Genomic DNA, 17387 nt, shown 5'->3' with positions numbered 1-17387 from the left:
TCGAAGTTGGCTCGGTGGGTGATACCATCCAAGGAAACATGAGGGGCAGATAACTGCAGGATTTTGTAGAAGGAGAGAAGTCTGGTGGAGTGGAAACTGGCTGATGAGGTATATAGATCGCAGATTAGATGGAAAGACCAAGAGATTTCTGTATTTGAAACTGTAACAGAGCCTGGTGTAGAGCAGGATTACATCCTGAAGCAGGGACTTTCAATGTTAGGCCTTTTGGAGTAACTCCAAGGGACAAGCACACTTCAAGAAACATAATGTGGGACATTAGTTCTGATAGCACAAAAGCACGTTTTTGAAAAGAACGAATGTAATATGTGATGGGATTCATCATGGCAAGAGAGGACAATTTTGAGTGTTAGAAATTGTGTTTAGAATTGTGGAAGTGGCAACAAAGATTAGCAGGGGGTGGATAAAAGATAGAAAGATGAAAGAAAAGCAAGGAAAAAATTCAGAAAAAAATGAGAAAAATTCGTATGAAAATTGTGAGAACAGACAATAGTTAACAAGAGGTAAAGAGTGGTCAAGAATTTTTCACCAGAAAAGTGGTCTATTTGATATGAAAAAAAATATTGGAAAAGAAAAAAACAATTGACTGGGCAAGGTGTGAATATGGACAAAATCTTAAAAGTAGGGTGAACAGAAAGAGAAAGTCATAGGAGAAAACATAAACTACTTAGCTTGGCAATTAAAATAATGTAGGAGACAGCAGTAAAAGTTGATCAGAGTGGTTTAATGAATAACAAAAGCACAAAAATTTTAAAGAATTACATATTAAAAAGATAAAAGGAGGGTGGGAAAGAAAATAGATGTCAAATTCACTTTAATTGACTTCCTAAAATCATGCCCTGAAATGAGATCCATTCTGTCTGAGATTTTGCCCACCACACCTAGAATAGCTTTTCGTGACATCCCAGTCTTTGCAGACTGTATGCTCCTTATGCACCCATCTCCCTACCCTGTTGCTCCTACCCATGTGACCATCCCTGCTGCAAGACTTGTCCTAAGGCATCCTCCTACCACCACCTATACCATCCTTGTAACTGGAAAAATATATACTATCAAAGGGGTAGCCTCCCATGCTTTTATGTAAACACTGTTTGGCCTTTTAAATCAGCATGACTACCACCAATTTATCAGTTATGATGAATGAGTGTAGGTGGAGGGTGTATACTGGCAACACACAATATCCTGTTGCAGAGCATGCTCTACAACATGACAACCGTGACCTCGGTGCCTGTTTCGTAACATGCGCTATCTGTATTCTTCCCCCAGACACCAGTTTCTCAGAACTCAGTGGGAACTAGCGCTACAACATGTCCTCGGTCCTCACCTTTCACCGGGCCTTAATTTACGTTAATTTCTTCTCTCTCATTATTTCTTCACAGTGACTACTCCTTTCTTTACTCCATTTTAGTTTTCTGGACCTTTCACTTTCTTACCTGTCTTATTTTTTGCTGTCCCCTTGCTAGCTTTGTTAATGTACAATGCACTTAGCTTCTCACATTTATTAACTCATACACAATGTTTTAGCAGTAAGCTCTGTCTTGCATATTACCCTGTCTTCCACGTTTAAGCTCTCAGCAGGTGCAGTCCCCAACAATCAGTCTTTCCTTCCCATCCCGTCCGGTAAGTTCCCCTGACGTGGGGTTCTGGGTGACTTTTCCAAACTCTATCTCTTTTCTTAGACTTCTCCAGTCCTTTTGCTTCACTCCTCTTGCGTCCCCCACAACCCTTCGCCCTGAAGGAGGAGCCACTGGCTCTGCAACCTTACCTAATTACAACCTTCTTTTATGTGTGTGTTCTGCCGCCACTTGGTTAGTAGATATTTTATCTATCCAGTTGCATTTTAAAATGTGAATGGAATACATCTACACTACACTACATGTTATTTTTATCTAGTTACCTTTTATTTTTCAGTCATCATCTTATCGGCTGTTTCATATGCATTCTCTTTCTGTTTCCCTTCTCTCAGTCCTACAGTGCTATCTGTGATTTTGTTTTTCATCTGACTGATGCTAATGTCAGTCAAGAAGTGAACTACATTTTTGTTGTCTCCTTCGTCACAAAAAAGAAAACTATTAAACTGACAATATAGGCAGAGACAAATTAATTCGCATGTAATCTGTAGTTCACTTAATATTTACTCAGAAATGGTCATTTTAATACAATTATTAAATGGGACAAATCAACATTTACTAACAATAGAGATGGAAAATGACAGATGTATTACAAGTGGATAATGTCTTTATTGGTTTCAAGGCTCCCATAGCAGATGCAGCACTCTTAGTTCACCCATCATATATCGTCATATGCAAATGACAATCTTACTCGGAAAGCTAGCTTGGTGACTGCATGCCACGGATAGTCTAATTGTGGTACTTGGCACTGAAACCGGTAGCCAGTAGCCTGAATGAGCAGTGCAACAATGGACTACAACAAATCATTTCCTCTGATTGTGTTGGTCACTGCCCCTACTGACAGTATGTCAGAAACATGTGGAAGTATATGTTTTAATTTTCATCTGTACCAACCTTTTTAATAAACCTTTCTTTTGTGTTATTTAAGCAGTCCTTCAATGTGTAGTATGCATTGTGTAAGAGGTGTGCTTTAACAGTCTTATTAAACATATTGATTTTAATTATCTTGTTCATTTCCATAAGCTGTTTATTCCAGCAGATTCCCAGAAAATACTGTTTTGAGCAGTTTGTTTATTTTTTCCTGCTACATGTAAATTAACTCTAGTTCTTGTTCCATGGTAATATTATGATTGCTACTAAATTAATATTATGATTGCTACTCACCATATAGTGGAGATGTTGAGTTGCAGACAAGCGCGCGCGCGCGCGCGCGCGCGCACACACACACACACACACACACACACACACACACACACACGCGCGCGCGCGCGCGACCACTGTCTCTGGTTGCTGAGGCCATGTTCCATGGTAGTTAACAGAGCTGGCAGTGTAATAGTTACTAATGTTCTTTTTTAATGCATTAGTAGGTGTACTCAGATAGAATCCCCAACTATTTTTGGAGATTTTTTGCAGTAAGTCTGGTTATTGTTTTCATTATTGTTCCTATGAATCATTTTTGTAGTCGATCCCTGAAAATTGATACTTTAGCTAAGGACTGAATCTTCACAGGAATAGTATATAACACTGAGACACATGCTTTTAAATACTGATTACAGGACTCTAAGGACATGTTTTACCATAAACAATGGATATTAGAGTTAATAGTTAATACTATGTCATAAGTGCAGCTACATATCTTCTTCTTTTTTTTTTTCCAGATTTGGCAAGAAATACTGATGCCTCCACAGACTTTAGTGCGTAGTTGCATATAACTTGTTTTACCATCATATATGTAATACATATAATGTGAATAAGACGGTCCATGATGGAATAATGACAGTATTATGATAGACTGCTACACACCATATGGTGGAGATGCTGAGTTGCAGATAAGCAACAAGAAAAATACTGTCAAACAAGTAAGCTTTTGGCTGAAAAGGCCTTCTTCAGAATTAGTGGAAGCATACAGGGACAACGAGTTGGAGAGATGGTAGGTCAGCTAAGTGTAGTCAGGAGGGCAGTGGGAGAGATGGGGGGGGGGGACAAAAAGGGAGAGAAGAAATGGAGCTGTGGGTGCATTACTGGAATTGAGGGCTATGTAGTGCTGGAGTGGGAACAAGAAAGGAGAGAGATGGGTGTACGGCAATGACTAACAAACTTTGAGGCCAGAAGAGTTACGGGAATGTAGGAAATGTTGGAGGGAGATTTCTCACCTGTGCAGTTCAGAAAAGGTGGTGTTGGCAGGAAGGATGAAGATGGCACAGGATGTGAAGCAGTCATTTTAATAAAAAATGTTGTGTTGGACAGTGTGCTCAGCAACTGGGTGGTCCAGCTGTTTCTTTGCCACAGTTTGTCAGTGGACGTTCATGTGGGCAGAGAGCTTGTTAGTTGTCATGCTCATGTGGAATACAGCACAGTGGTTGCAGCATATCCTGTAGATCACATAACTAGTTTCACAAGTAGCCCTGTGTCTGATGGAATAGGTGATACTTGTGACTGGACTTTAGTGGGTCGTGGTGGGAGGATGTATGGGACAGGTCTTACAATTAGGTCTATTACAGGGATATGAGCCGTGAAGCAAGGAGCTGGGAGCAGGGGTTGTTCTGGGATGGACAAGGGTATTGTGTAGGTTCAGTGAGTGGTGGAATACCACTGTGTGAGGTTTGGCAAGGATAGTGGATAGGACATTATTCATTTCACGCCATGACAAGAGGTAGTCAAAACCCTGACGGAGAATGTGATTCAGTTGCTCCAGTCCTGGGTGGTACTGAGTCACGAGGGGAATGCTCCTCTATGCCTGGAGTGTGGGACTTTGGGAGGTAGGCGATACCTGTAGAGAGAAGGCACAGGAGATCTTTCAGTGCACCTGCAGTCCTTTTACGTCTTTCCTTTTCCACTGCTCTTCCCTCCTGCCATCCGTCCAACCTCCTGATTCCATCTAACTGCCCTATCCTTTCTCCACCTTGTCCCTGTATGCTTCCACAAGCAGCACTTTACCATCCTCTATTCCTACCCTGCTGTCCCGTCCCCTCCATAGCACAGCCTCCTCCTTAGTCTCACCATCCAGACTGCTCCTCCCATCATGTGCTGCTGCTCACAGTCTGGCCTCAGCAGCCAGAGACTTGTCGTGAGTGTGTGAGTTGCATTCGTGTGTGTGTGTTGTCTTCTAATGCTGACGAAGGCCATTTTGGCTGAAAGCTCACTTGTTTGACCCTCTTGTTGTTGTTGCCTATCTGTGACTCACCATCTCCGCTGTATGGTGAGTAGCAGTTTTTCCTTTCATATTATTGTTATGGATATGACTGTCTTGATTCTCACAGTCTTTTTCTTTCCAAATAACAGGGTTTCCTATTTTTTTCTCTGCTAAACTGTTGCTGTGTTATGGTGCAAACAAAGAAGTTTTGCATTTGTTGTTAATAGAAGATGGAAGCATTGATTATGTGAAACTCAGCTTGCCCTTTTCTGACATGATATCCTGTGAACTATGGATGAAGGGCAGCAGGCAGATTCCTTATTCGTAGATTTCTGAAAAGTGATTGACACGATGCCCCACTGCAAACTGATAATAAAGGTACAAGTATATGGAATAGATTCCCAGATATGTGAGTGTTTCGAAGGCTTCTTAGTTAATAGAACCTAGTATGCTTTCCTTGACAGTGAGCATTCATCAGAGACATGAGTACCATCAGGAGTGCCCCAGGGGAGTGTGATAGGACAGCTGTTGTTTTCTGTATAAATAAATGATCTGACGGACACAAGGAGCAGCAGTCAGAAGCGTTTTGCTGATGATGCTGTGGTGTATTGAAAGATAGCATTGTTGAGTGCCTGAAGGAGAATACAAGATGACATAGACAAAATTTCCAGTTGGTGTGATGAATTGCAGCTACGTCTAAACATAGAAAAATGTAAGGTAACATAAATGAGCAGGAAAAACAATCATGTAGTGTTTGAGTACACCATTAGTAGTGTTCTGCTTCATACAGTCACATCAATTAGTTAGGCAAACATTTCAAAATGATACGAAATGGAATGAACATGTAAGGATTGTAGTAGGGAAAGTGAATGATCATGTTTGGTCAACTAGGAGAAATTTTAGGGAGGTTTGGTCTATCTGTAAATGAGACCATGTGTAGAACACTACTGCGACCCGTTCTTGAATATTGCTCAAGTGTTTGGGATCCCCACCATGTCAGATTAAAAGAAGACATCAAAGCAATTCAGAGGTGCACTGCTGGATTTGTTATCAATAGGTTCGATCAACGTGCAAGTATTATGGAGATAGTTCGGTTACTCAAAAAATGTGAATCCCTGGAGGGAAGACGGCATTCTTTTCAAGAAACACTATTGGGCAAATTTAAAGAACAGGCATTTGAAGCTGAGTCCAGAACAATTCTTCTGCTACCAATGTACATTTCACATAAAGACCACCAAGATAAGATAAGAGAAATTGGGGCTTGTGCAGAGGCATACAGATAGCTGTTTTTGCCTCACTCTTGTTTGCAAACATAATGGGGAAGAAATGATTAGTAGTGGTACAGTGTATGTTCCACCATGCACCATATACTGGCTTGCAGAATATGAATGTAGATGTAGATTTAAAAGAAGAGTAAGCTTCGAGCAGCAGATGGGAACATAGAAAACAACACACACACACACAGTGAGAGAGCGAGTGCAATTTTGTGAGAAGAAGGAAACTCTGTTTCTTCAGATGTACTGGAATACCTCCACTTTATTTTCCAATGTTTACTGGTCAAGGATATACCCAGTGAGGGGCAGCAAAAGTCAGTACATTGTACTATAGAATCATATTAGCAGTTTGTAGCTTTAGTATGTTTGGTTAGTAGTGAACACATTTTTTTATAGTTTTTTGTTTCATTTTATAAGTAATTATATTTGTCCGTGAAACTAAAAAAATGAGTTGCCTCCCCATTCTCACCCTCAGCACTGTGCCCCTTTGCTCAGATCCTGGGTATATACTAGACTAAATCCATTTTAGATAAATTGTGGTTTACACAGCCTCAACACAAGACACAAAAACTAGTTCCATGTAAGCTTTACTTCCTTGTCAGGAGTTTAGAGTGGGTTGTCTTAGTGTAAATGCTATTAACAAACTATCTGTAGACATAAGGCAAACAAAGAAAAGGTAATTTCGTATTTTAATTATATTGTGATCATTTTTACCTCTTTCCAGATGAGAAATGTTAAGAAGTTGTTAGAAATATGAATACTTATGGATTTTGAAATATATTAGGACATTTGTGCATACTGACCATGAGTAATTCAAATTTGGAGAAAGCAGCTACCAGCATACTTTGTCGTGCTGTTGAGCTAGATGAGAAGCGTCGTTTCACTGAAGCACTGGTTTGTTACCAGGAGGGTCTACAACTTCTGGTGAATTTTCTCAAAAGTAAGTTGTTTGAAAAGAGTGTCAGCATGAGAAAAAAATGCAATATGCCTATGTGCTAGTTAATATTTCTTTATGAGCTTATTAACTGATTATTGGCATTGTGTTAACTGATTATTGGCATTGCCTCCTTACTTATTCATCCCAGTCTTCTATTAGACAGGAAAAAGAATCAGATCTGTCTATAGCGTAAAAACAAAATAATTTTATTGACTTGTTTTTGGAAGTATGAATGCAGGACACAGAAAATAAGTCTTTGCAATTCACCATAATATTAACTTAACCCACTAGTTGAGTAGTGTCTTCTCCAAGAGTGAAAATAAATTGATTCATGGGTGAACTTACCACTGAGCAAGTAACATAAAGTTAATTTGATGAGACTGGGTCCAACAAATTTTATTGGCGCCAATCATAATTTTGACTAATTGACATAATCAGGTTATACACTGCCTGACAAAAAATGTGAAACACCCAGAAGTGTTGTCAGATGTCAATGGACCTTTGTTCACATACACACCATCAGTGGATATGTAAATGGTTAGATTTGCAATTCTCCGTGCCACATAGAATAGCTACCAGAATGAATTAGTGTTGTTCATTTTTAGTGTTGTTACCAGGCGTGAGTCAGACATTGAATGATCACTGTTAAGGACACGCAGATGCTGCGTACGCACGAGACAGCATTGTTGCCACCTGACTTAGTATGAAAGGGACTTCATTCTGGGTCCCCATTTGGCCTGCTGGTCAAATCGTGCAGTATCCAGATTTATGCGGTATTCGGATGTGACAGTGGCTCGACGTTGGACAATATGGAAACATGAGGGCAGCCACACTCCTCATCATGGATCTGACCAACCACATCTGACTGCTACAAGGGAGGACTGCCATATTGTGCACTAAACATATTATTAATCTTTCACAAATGTGCCTGCCATCTGAGAACAATTAATGGACTCCCTGCAATATTCTGTATCATCCCACACAGTTAATTGGAGACTTAACAGCAGTCAGACTAGGGAATTACTATCCCATGCATAGGCTGCTGTGAACACCACAAGACAAACAGTTGCGTTTGTAGTGGTGCTGTGATGGGGAAGCATGGACTGCTGATGAATGGCATCACACTATATTAAGTATGAATCATGGTTCTTCACTAGCCCAAATGGCAGCACGTGTGGTGGTGACATGGGGAGAGGTCCCATTCTTCAAATGTTTTAGAGAACCACAGTGGTATTACACCTGGGATCATGGTGTTGGGAGCAATCGGGTCATGGTTGGTAGTGATGAAGGCACAATTGTACGTCAAGAACATTCAGAATCCTCATTTGTTACCTCTCATGCAGCAGTACTGTGGTGCCATTTTTCAACAGAATAGTGATCACCTTCACACGGCATGTGTCTCTATGAACTGTGTGTGTGTGATGTTAAAGCACTCTCATGGGCAGCCAAGATCCCCAGAATATTTGTGGAACCAGCTCGGACATCAACTCCATCCCAATACTATGTCCGGGATATCAAGAATCAGTTGCCCCTGGACTGCATACAATGGCTTTATGAAACCCTTCCCAACTGAATTGGTGCATGCATCTGGCCCAAAGAGGGTGCAGTGTCATAGTGCTAAATGGGTTCATATTGCTAACTCATTGTAAATTTGACTCGCTGAAATAAAATCAAATTCCCTCTCAATCCATAAAGTTTCATTTTGTTGCCTCCCGCCTTCTGGGGTGTTTTTGCTATTCAACCACAAAAGTTCTCTCTCACTACAAAACTAATGGACTGCCCTTATGAGTTGCTTATCGTGATCCAGAGTGGAAATCTCACATGAAATTGCACTCTCTTAAGCTAAATTGAGAGAGTTTGCACTCTTTTAAGCTAAAATGAGAGAGTTGTCTGAATTAATGGAATAGGAACTGAAACTCAACCCCTCATTTTCTTGTTGCGATGATCACTGCAATTACATCGTGCAGCATCGTCTTTACACGTGGCCTTTAGCTGCCGCAAAGTTTTGGTGTGTCAAGGTTATGAGAGATAACACTTTAAATTAAAGTTGTAGTGACAACTGAGCTAGATTAAATGCATTTAGGAACCCTGATGGGCAATTTTTACAGGTCAGCTTCCACCCCGAGAGTAGTGTCACCAGTCAGCGTAGCAGCTCAGTGCCAATAAGAATAGAGACTGTCATACCCTGTGTTTACTGTATCGTCTTCTCAGTCATTACACTCCTTCCAATTTATCTTAAAACCTTACTCTACTATTTGAGTGTCACACCAGAAATACTTGTTCCCAACAAAGTAAAATCTTCTTTGTACAACTACACAGCACTACCATGTTCTATCAATCATTTTCTATATCAGGAACCTGACTTTCGACAAATCTTCATCAAAATACGAGAGAAATTAAAATCCTTTCAAACTTCAAAAGGCAGCTAAGAGCCCACCTTCTATCACAATAATGATCTCTTCTTGCAGCTCAATCTCATCATTCCGCTCTCCCCCACCACTTTTCCCTCCCCTTGTCTACAGAGTTCGCTGTTGGAATTCTTTCTTTCCTATCAACCATTATCACTTTCATTTCAGTCCTCTCCTCTTTCATTATCCCTTCCACTTCTTCTAATACCAAACAAGGCTTCAAAAGTGCTAAATTAAGCATCAGTATCATTCTCAAGCCCTCCATTGTTTATTATTATTATTACTAATATTTTTATTACTGCAAATTATTACTTTTGTTAATAGTGCAAATTATTATTGTTGAGTTTGTTGTGTAGTAAGTAGTTAGGTTAGGTTAGTGTTTTTTAACGTCCCGTCGACAGTGAGGTCATTAGAGACGGAGCGCAAGCTCGGGTTAGGGAAGGATGGGGAAGGAAATCGGCCGTGCCCTTTCAAAGAAACCATCCTGGCATTTGCCTGAAACGATTTTAGGGAAATCACGGAAAACCTAAATCAGGATGGCTGGAGACGGGATTGAACCGTCGTCCTCCCGAATGCGAGTCCAGTGTGCTAACCACTGCGCCACCTCGCTCGGTGTAGTAAGTAGTTAATATGCATAATTCCTCTATTATTGTATCATCATTATTAGTGTTATTATTATTATTATTATTATTGTGATTGTTATGTAATATTTTTTGTATGTGTTGTTCCTGGTCAGATGTAAGAGAGGACCTAAGGCCCTAATCTGGTCATGCTGAATACACTACAAAAAAAAAATAATAAAGATGATCTTCCATCATTTTTACATGTCGCTCACCACCATTGTCACCACCAACACCAAGAACTCCCTTACAGTTTTTAGTAGTGTCTCATCTGAATAGTACTCTTTTTTTACGTGTACCAAGTTCAGTTGAAAGTGCTCCATAATTCACACTTAGATAAATGCTCTCCATGCCTGTGTCATCTGATAAGACATATATGCCCCTTCTCCACACCATCCGTTCTGGATCATGCTGAATGGCACGTACCTAGGCAAACTCTGCCAGTCTTGCTCTGATACAGGTTTGGCAAGCCCAAAGTTCCCAAACTGAGGAGCAGGTGGTGCCACCAGTCTTCTACAACTTTAAGCTCTGAGCATGCTATGGTGACCACGGTTACAACATATAATTTTCTGACCGCACCGGTGTGCTATTGTATACATCAGTGTTGCTACTAGCATCAGGAAGTTTTAATTCAGCCTGGTGATGATGCGCTTGTCTTATGCTAATCCTCCTAAATAGATTGTGCCTGGAGCCTGCACAGCTGGCTAAAAGGGCTTGTGAGTTTCCACACTAGCCAATATTTCACAAAACCTTATGGAAAGAAATTTCTAAATGTCCTGGCAGGGCGCAGCAGCTTATAGAAGCACTGTTAGTGAGAATGCAAAATGCCAGCTTTTTAGTTCCAGAGACTGAAAGAACAAGATGTTATAACAATTTTGTGAAGCAGATTGGTGTGCACCGGTTTTTGGAGTCAGCCAGCAGCCCTCATGGGGATTAAATGGCAAGTCATGGTCTCCGCTGCGCAGAGTTTCTGTTTTAAGAGTGTTTATAATTTTGGATGTCGGGAGTTAGTCAACCGATGTAATCAACAAGATCACTTTTACAGTTTGGAGGGCATACAAAGCATTCAAAAGTGGTCTCCCGAACACGAATGTGGAATTCTGCTGCTTAGATATTTTCATGTTTCCCTCAATAGGTGTTAGGGTTTTGTGAGTATGAACTTACTCAGTTGGAAAATGACTCATAGCAGAGCATGAAGTCATTAATTAGCTGGAGGTGGTGTTTAATGAATGAAAAAGACTTCACAATGTTTAATTAAAATAAAGAAATTATATTTGTTTCTGTAGAAAATGAATTTTGGCGTTTTTTGTGTGACTTTTTCCTCAAATGTCTGTGAACTGTATTCCCATTTTGTTGTTGTCGAGATTGTTGGTGGAATTTGTTAGGGACCAGTTGGAAGTAGTGCATGAGCTGTTAGCTATGTACATATCACAGAAAAATGGTAAGATCTCAGAATCTTGCTGAGAGTAGTAAAATAGTTGCAGGAATTTTAATCATTGAATTTAGAGTAAGGAGAAGTTTTAACCCTTCAAACTCTTTGAATCCTTCAATTATGCAATTTATGCACCCTAGAAAAATGAATAGAAGCAGCTGGGTTTCTAATATCCATGTTTTTATTTATTTATCCAAACTTCACATAACAAGTGTAGTGGCGTAAACATCTGAGTGAACCACATGACCCAATGCCATTGTCAGATTTCCATCAGTTTACTGCTCCCAACATTCTTTCACCTGACCTGGAATGACAAAGTTTCAGCAACTAACATGCCACTGTAGAGCATCCAACATGCCTACTCATGGTACAGTAGCTTGCGAAGGTGCAAAGAGTTTGGCAAGCTATGAACAGTGCTAAATCTTGGCAGAGCACGCTCACAGTGGTCTCCACTCAGACTTGAGCACTTCTGAATCTCAGATCCTTAGAGCCTCATAACCAATTTGCTCGGTGATCACTTGCCCGTAGAGCCTTGATATCTCCATTCAGTGTCATGATTTAGCTAGCTGTTAGTCAGCCAGTCTTTCTTTCACTCATAATACTTAGTCCAGTGGGTAGCAGACTCTGACTCACTTTGCTTCCGAAGTGTGATTATCAAGCAGGACTTTCTTTGATTGAATAGGCAAAAGAAGGTACTTAGAAAAGCTTTCACTTTTTGCATACAGAAAGCATTGTACAGAATAACTCTGAAGTCAGTGAAAGACCTCTGGAATGGGGCTTTACTGTAGAAACCGTCACTTCATTTAAATACATAATTTTTCAGTGCACAAAACAACTTGATGAGCACCCAGTCATGCTAAAACTGTACACTACCCTTAATTTCAGCAAAGGGCCTGTGTCTTACATCACCTTAATGGATTTAAACTCTAACGTGTTAATGGTGAAGGGAAGGCTGATGGTTTCACTGATGTATGAAATAATATAAAAAAAGTTAATGGTGAGCTATGAAAGGTGCTGAGAGAGGCATTGATTTTCAATATATACGTTCTTTCAGAATATATTAAAGCAAATTCTACCTGATAAAAGTCGGGAAATTAAACATTTATCACACAGATGAGGAAAAAAGTAAGATACTAGTATCATCAATCTTTTCATCTTTTGCCACTGCACCAAATTACTAGTGCAAAGTGTTAGCATTTTTAGAGGGACAGAGAGCAATGAAACTGAAAACTCCTGTGCTTGTAAAAGTGCAGCTAATGAAGCCTACTCTTTCAAGTAATGTGCAGCAAACCATGTTTGCACATAAGTCAAAATTAATTATATTATTGTCTCTATAGTAATTAACTGCCCACCCTCATCACTCAAAACTAAGCTGGGAACATAAAGCAGAAAGCATAAAAATGAAAGCCTTCTGCCTTTTCAACTCTAGTTTTATCTGGTGAATCTAATGATACTTTTACCTGTGTAATTAAGACTTTCTGGAAGAAAAAGATGAGAAACTGCACCACTAAGACTGTTCTCACATTGATGTGAAACATCATGAGATTCTGGATACACAAAGAGAAACTGAAACTCATGACACATTAACCACCACTGCACTTATGTTTGCAAGAAGTGAATTTGAAACTCATTGATTTCACTCTGTTGAGCAGTTACATCCTTTGTTCTAAGGATAACTATACTGAGAATAAGGTCAAAAGAGAGGTTGCTGTGTTATCCCCTGAGGTTACAGACATTCATACAGCAGCTAGAAAAATTCTTGTACCAGAAAAGATAACACTTTGTCCATACTGCTTACCTCTGCAAGAGGCACTGACCTTCCACAAACTTCATAATACAACCCTTCTGAAGGCAAATGCCAGGATGGTTCCTCTGAAAGGGCACGGCCGACTTCCTTCCCCATCCTTCCCTCATCCGATGAGACCGATGACCACGCTGTCTGGTCTCCTTCCGCAAAACCAACCAACCAACCAACAACCCTTCTGACTGTTTTCACTGCTGTAAAAATTTAACACATTCATGCTTTACTTCTCCAAGGTGCCAAGTTGTAGAGTCTCATAGAGCCTTAGGTGCTATGTATCCTCAACATTAGCTGGTTGTTGTTGTTGTGGTCTTCAGTCCTGAGACTGGTTTGATGCAGCTCTCCATGCTACTCTATCCTGTGCAAGCTTCTTCATCTCCCAGTACCTACTGCAACCTACATCCTTCTGAATCTGCTTAGTGTATTCATCTCTTGGTCTCCCTCTACGATTTTTACCCTCCACGCTGCCCTCCAATGCTAAATTTGTGATCCCTTGATGCCTCAAAACATGTCCTACCAACCGATCCCTTCTTCTAGTCAAGTTGTGCCACAAACTTCTCTTCTCCCCAATCCTATTCAATACCTTCTCATTAGTTACGTGATCTACCCACCTTATCTTCAGCATTCTTCTGTAGCACCACATTTCGAAAGCTTCTATTCTCTTCTTGTCCAAACTAGTTATCGTCCATGTCTCACTTCCATACAGGGCTACTTTTAAACACTAGTACAGGGTCATCCTTCACCATAGACGTCTGTTCCTCAGTCCCTGTAGATTCTCCTCATGGGGAAGTCGGTGATACATTGTATTCCACTGTACACTTCTTACTCTGGATCCATTTCCCAGATTAGTCCTCTAAAGGAAGCTGCCAAGGAGAATGATCAGCACAGCAAATTGGTTGCTGTACAACAAACTGACCATTTTTAATACAGAGATAGCATCTAGGAGTGGGTGGATCACATTACAAATGTGGCTCACCATACCATCTCAGAGTCCTCCATTTATCTTAGCAGATAGCCTTTCTCTTGGTAGAGCATTAGGTGTTTCTTTGCAATCTCAATCAGTCATGCAGCTCTGTGATAGTTTGGAAAACCATGTATTTTCAAGTCACAAAAGGAACAAACAGTTGTCACTATGAGAGAACTTAAGTGTGCAAGAGAGATCAGTCAAAGGCATGTTCTGTGAATACTACATCCCAACACATTTTATCTTTTCAACATTTTGCTCCACCAACAGTTTTAAAGCAATAACTTTCAGAATTGGTTACCATTCTCCAAGTGGTGCATACAAAAACTGCAAAGTGATGCTGCAGTTCTGTACAAAATTTTGTTTACCTATGAAGTATAGTTTATGAATGGTGTGCAAATCAGTTTTTGCAATATGTGTTACTGGACTGTGAAATTCCACACTTACTGAGCAAAGTGGATAAACGATGATGTTGATATGTCAATGTGTGGTGTGGGTTTCTCAAAAATTGCATCATTGTTTCCTGTTTTATTGATGAGACCCTAAATAGTAACATGCATCTACACTTCATAACAAATGTGCTCCTGCAGTTATTGAAATACATCCTGTAGGAAATAAAGCAATCCATGTGGTACCATGATGGATATCCCAACCATTCTGCACAGGTAATTACAGACTTCCGTAATAGGACATTTGGAGATAATTCAATTGGTCATTTGGGAAACAAGACAGCCAGTACAATTGCCGGCCTAACAGCTCTTGACTATTGTCTGTGGGGAAAATTAAAACAATGAGTTTACAAGGCAACACCAATAACTACAGGGCTGGAAGACATTAAAACCACAGTAGAAACTGTGGATTTCAGAATAAAAAATAATTCCTTAAATACCAAAACTGACAAATAAACAGGACTAGGATAAGATGCACAAGTACTGAAGTTATATCTACATTTTTCAGACCACTGTGTAGTGTACAGGAGAGAGACGTTATCGTACCTCATGTCATGCTAGTGCTAAGTTTGAGGTGCTTTTTAATTTTCTTCAACTCCATTCTCCTAATTCCTGTTTTTCATGATGAAGATTTTTTAAGTATTTCAAAAGCTATAGATTTAATGGTGTTTGTTTAATCTGTATGTCAGTCAGCTCTGAATAAGCTATTTCTATGTTGCCAGCTGCTGAGCAGATGCATTTGTTCTGCTTTAAATTTTGTTAATGCTAATTTTCAAACTTTATTCCATATTAACTTCTGTTCTTTACTAGACAAATTCTTGAAGACTTTACCTTCCTTACCTTTTAGAAATGGATTCTTTGTCTCCTTCCCTTCTCCATCTGATTGTATTCCACTTCTGGCTTCTACAAAAATCTCCTTTAGGAACTTCCGTTACAAAGTAAACAGAAGTGTAATTTACATTTTTTTCTTTAAAAATTGAAACATTAACACAGTAAGTAGCCATTATCCAGTTGTGTGAGAGATAGAAATATAGAAACTGAGTAGTTGTTGCATTTTGTTTCATCAGAGTTTTCTTTTTTATTAGCTGAAGGAAATGCCCAGAAAAAGTCAGCTGTGCGTGGGAAGATTGAAAGTTATATGCAGCGTGCAGAGAAACTGAAAAAACATATAGAAACACAGAAAGATGCTGGTAGTTTCCATGAACAAGTTGTGATTGACAACGATTCAAGAGGTCATAGTTACAAAAGTGTCTTTGGCCGTTTCCTTGATGCAGATGTTACAGGAGTCAGAGTAGAGGATCCTTATATTAGAACATTTCATCAGGTATGTTTTTTTGTCATTATAATTCTAAGGTAAATCTAAAAAGAAAGAAAGTGATGAGACTTACCAAACAAAAGCGCTAGCAGGTCGATAGACACACAAACAAACACAAACATACACACAAAATTCTAGCTTTCGCAACAAATGGTTGCTTCGTCAGGAAAGAGGGAGGGAGAGGGAAAGATGAAAGGAGGTGGGTTTTAAGGGAGAGGGTAAGGAGTCATTCCAATCCCGGGAGCGGAAAGACTTACCTTAGGGGGAAAAAAGGACGGGTATACACTCGCACACACACACATATCCATCCGCATATACACAGACACAAGCAGACATTTTTTCCACGTGGAATTTTTTCCACGTGGAATGTTTCCCTCTGTTATAATTCTAAGGTAATTATGAAAAGGATAGCTGCTGTCACCATAAAGATGACATATTGATTTGCAACCAGGTACAGCAAAAATACTGTTACACTGTGAGCTTTCAGCCAAAGCATTAATCAAAAAGGAAAGGAAAACACACACACACATGCACACAAGCAGGCACACATGATGACTATCTCTGTGGGCTCTGGCCAGACTACAACTGTTGTGTTGAATGAAAGCAACAATCTGGAGTGGGGCAGGGAAGGGGAGAGATAGCAGTGCATGAGTGAGGAGGAGAGAAGAGAACTTTCCAGGAGCATGCAAGTCATAGAAGATAGCAGGACAATGCTGCCAAGTGCAGCATTGGATGGCTTTGGGGGAAGGGATAGGAGGGGGGGGGGGGGGAGGGAGTGAAAAAGGAAAGGAGCAAGGAAGGGAAAAGACTGGTAGGTGCATTGGTGGAGAGTGGCTCACAATAAGGGAGAGGGGACATGAATTGGGAGGATGTTATAGTATAAAAGGGTCAGAAACTGTTGGGTGGAAGGTGTGGGGACAGTAGGTTATCATAGGTTGAGACCAGAATAATTTTGGAAGCAGAGAAGGTGTTGTAAGGCTAACTTCCATCCATCCACATAGTTCAGAAAAGTTGGTGTTGGAGGGGAGGATCCAGATGGCCTGTGTTGTGAAGCAGCAATTGAAATCAAGTGTGTTATTTTCAGTTGCGTGTTTGGCTACAGGGTAATCCCTTTGTTCATGGCCATAGTTTGGTGGTGGCCATTCATCCTGGTGGACAGCTAGTTGGTAGCTGTACCAATATAAGAAGCTGTGCAGTGATCGCAGTGATGCTGGTATATGATGTGGCTGGTTTCACAGGTGGCCCAGCATTGATGGGTTTGGATAAGCTTGTGGTAAGACTGGAATAGGAAGTACTGGGTGGGTGGTTTGGGCAGGTCTTGCACCTCGGTCTTCTACAGGGATATGGTCCCTGTGACAAATGGCTGGGATTTGGAGTGCCTTAAGCATGCACATAATGTTGTGGA

The 17387-nt window shown here is 40.3% G+C and overlaps 1 protein-coding gene across 9 annotated transcripts in view; it reads left to right on the top strand.

Annotated features, from left to right (window-relative positions):
• Window positions 1-17387, top strand: part of LOC126199362 (MIT domain-containing protein 1-like) — a 103764-nt gene that overhangs the window by 30242 nt on the left and 56135 nt on the right. For 7 of the 9 annotated variants that reach the window (XR_007540156.1, XM_049936242.1, XM_049936241.1 and 4 more), the window contains 2 exons: window positions 6781-6996; window positions 15753-15991. Coding sequence is in view for 8 of the 9 variants with exons in the window: in XM_049936242.1 (XP_049792199.1) it covers window positions 6861-6996; window positions 15753-15991 (375 nt within the window). In the remaining variant the exon portion in view is untranslated. Of the gene's footprint in view, window positions 1-3488; window positions 3509-4954; window positions 5161-6780; window positions 6997-15752; window positions 15992-17387 lie in introns of those variants that run through there. The other 2 variants (XM_049936244.1, XM_049936243.1) reach the window with 2 other exon arrangements.

This window comes from Schistocerca nitens, chromosome 8, assembly GCF_023898315.1.
Source record: "Schistocerca nitens isolate TAMUIC-IGC-003100 chromosome 8, iqSchNite1.1, whole genome shotgun sequence".
Taxonomy (NCBI): domain Eukaryota; kingdom Metazoa; phylum Arthropoda; class Insecta; order Orthoptera; family Acrididae; genus Schistocerca; species Schistocerca nitens.
This window is presented reverse-complemented; position numbering and strand designations above follow the sequence as displayed.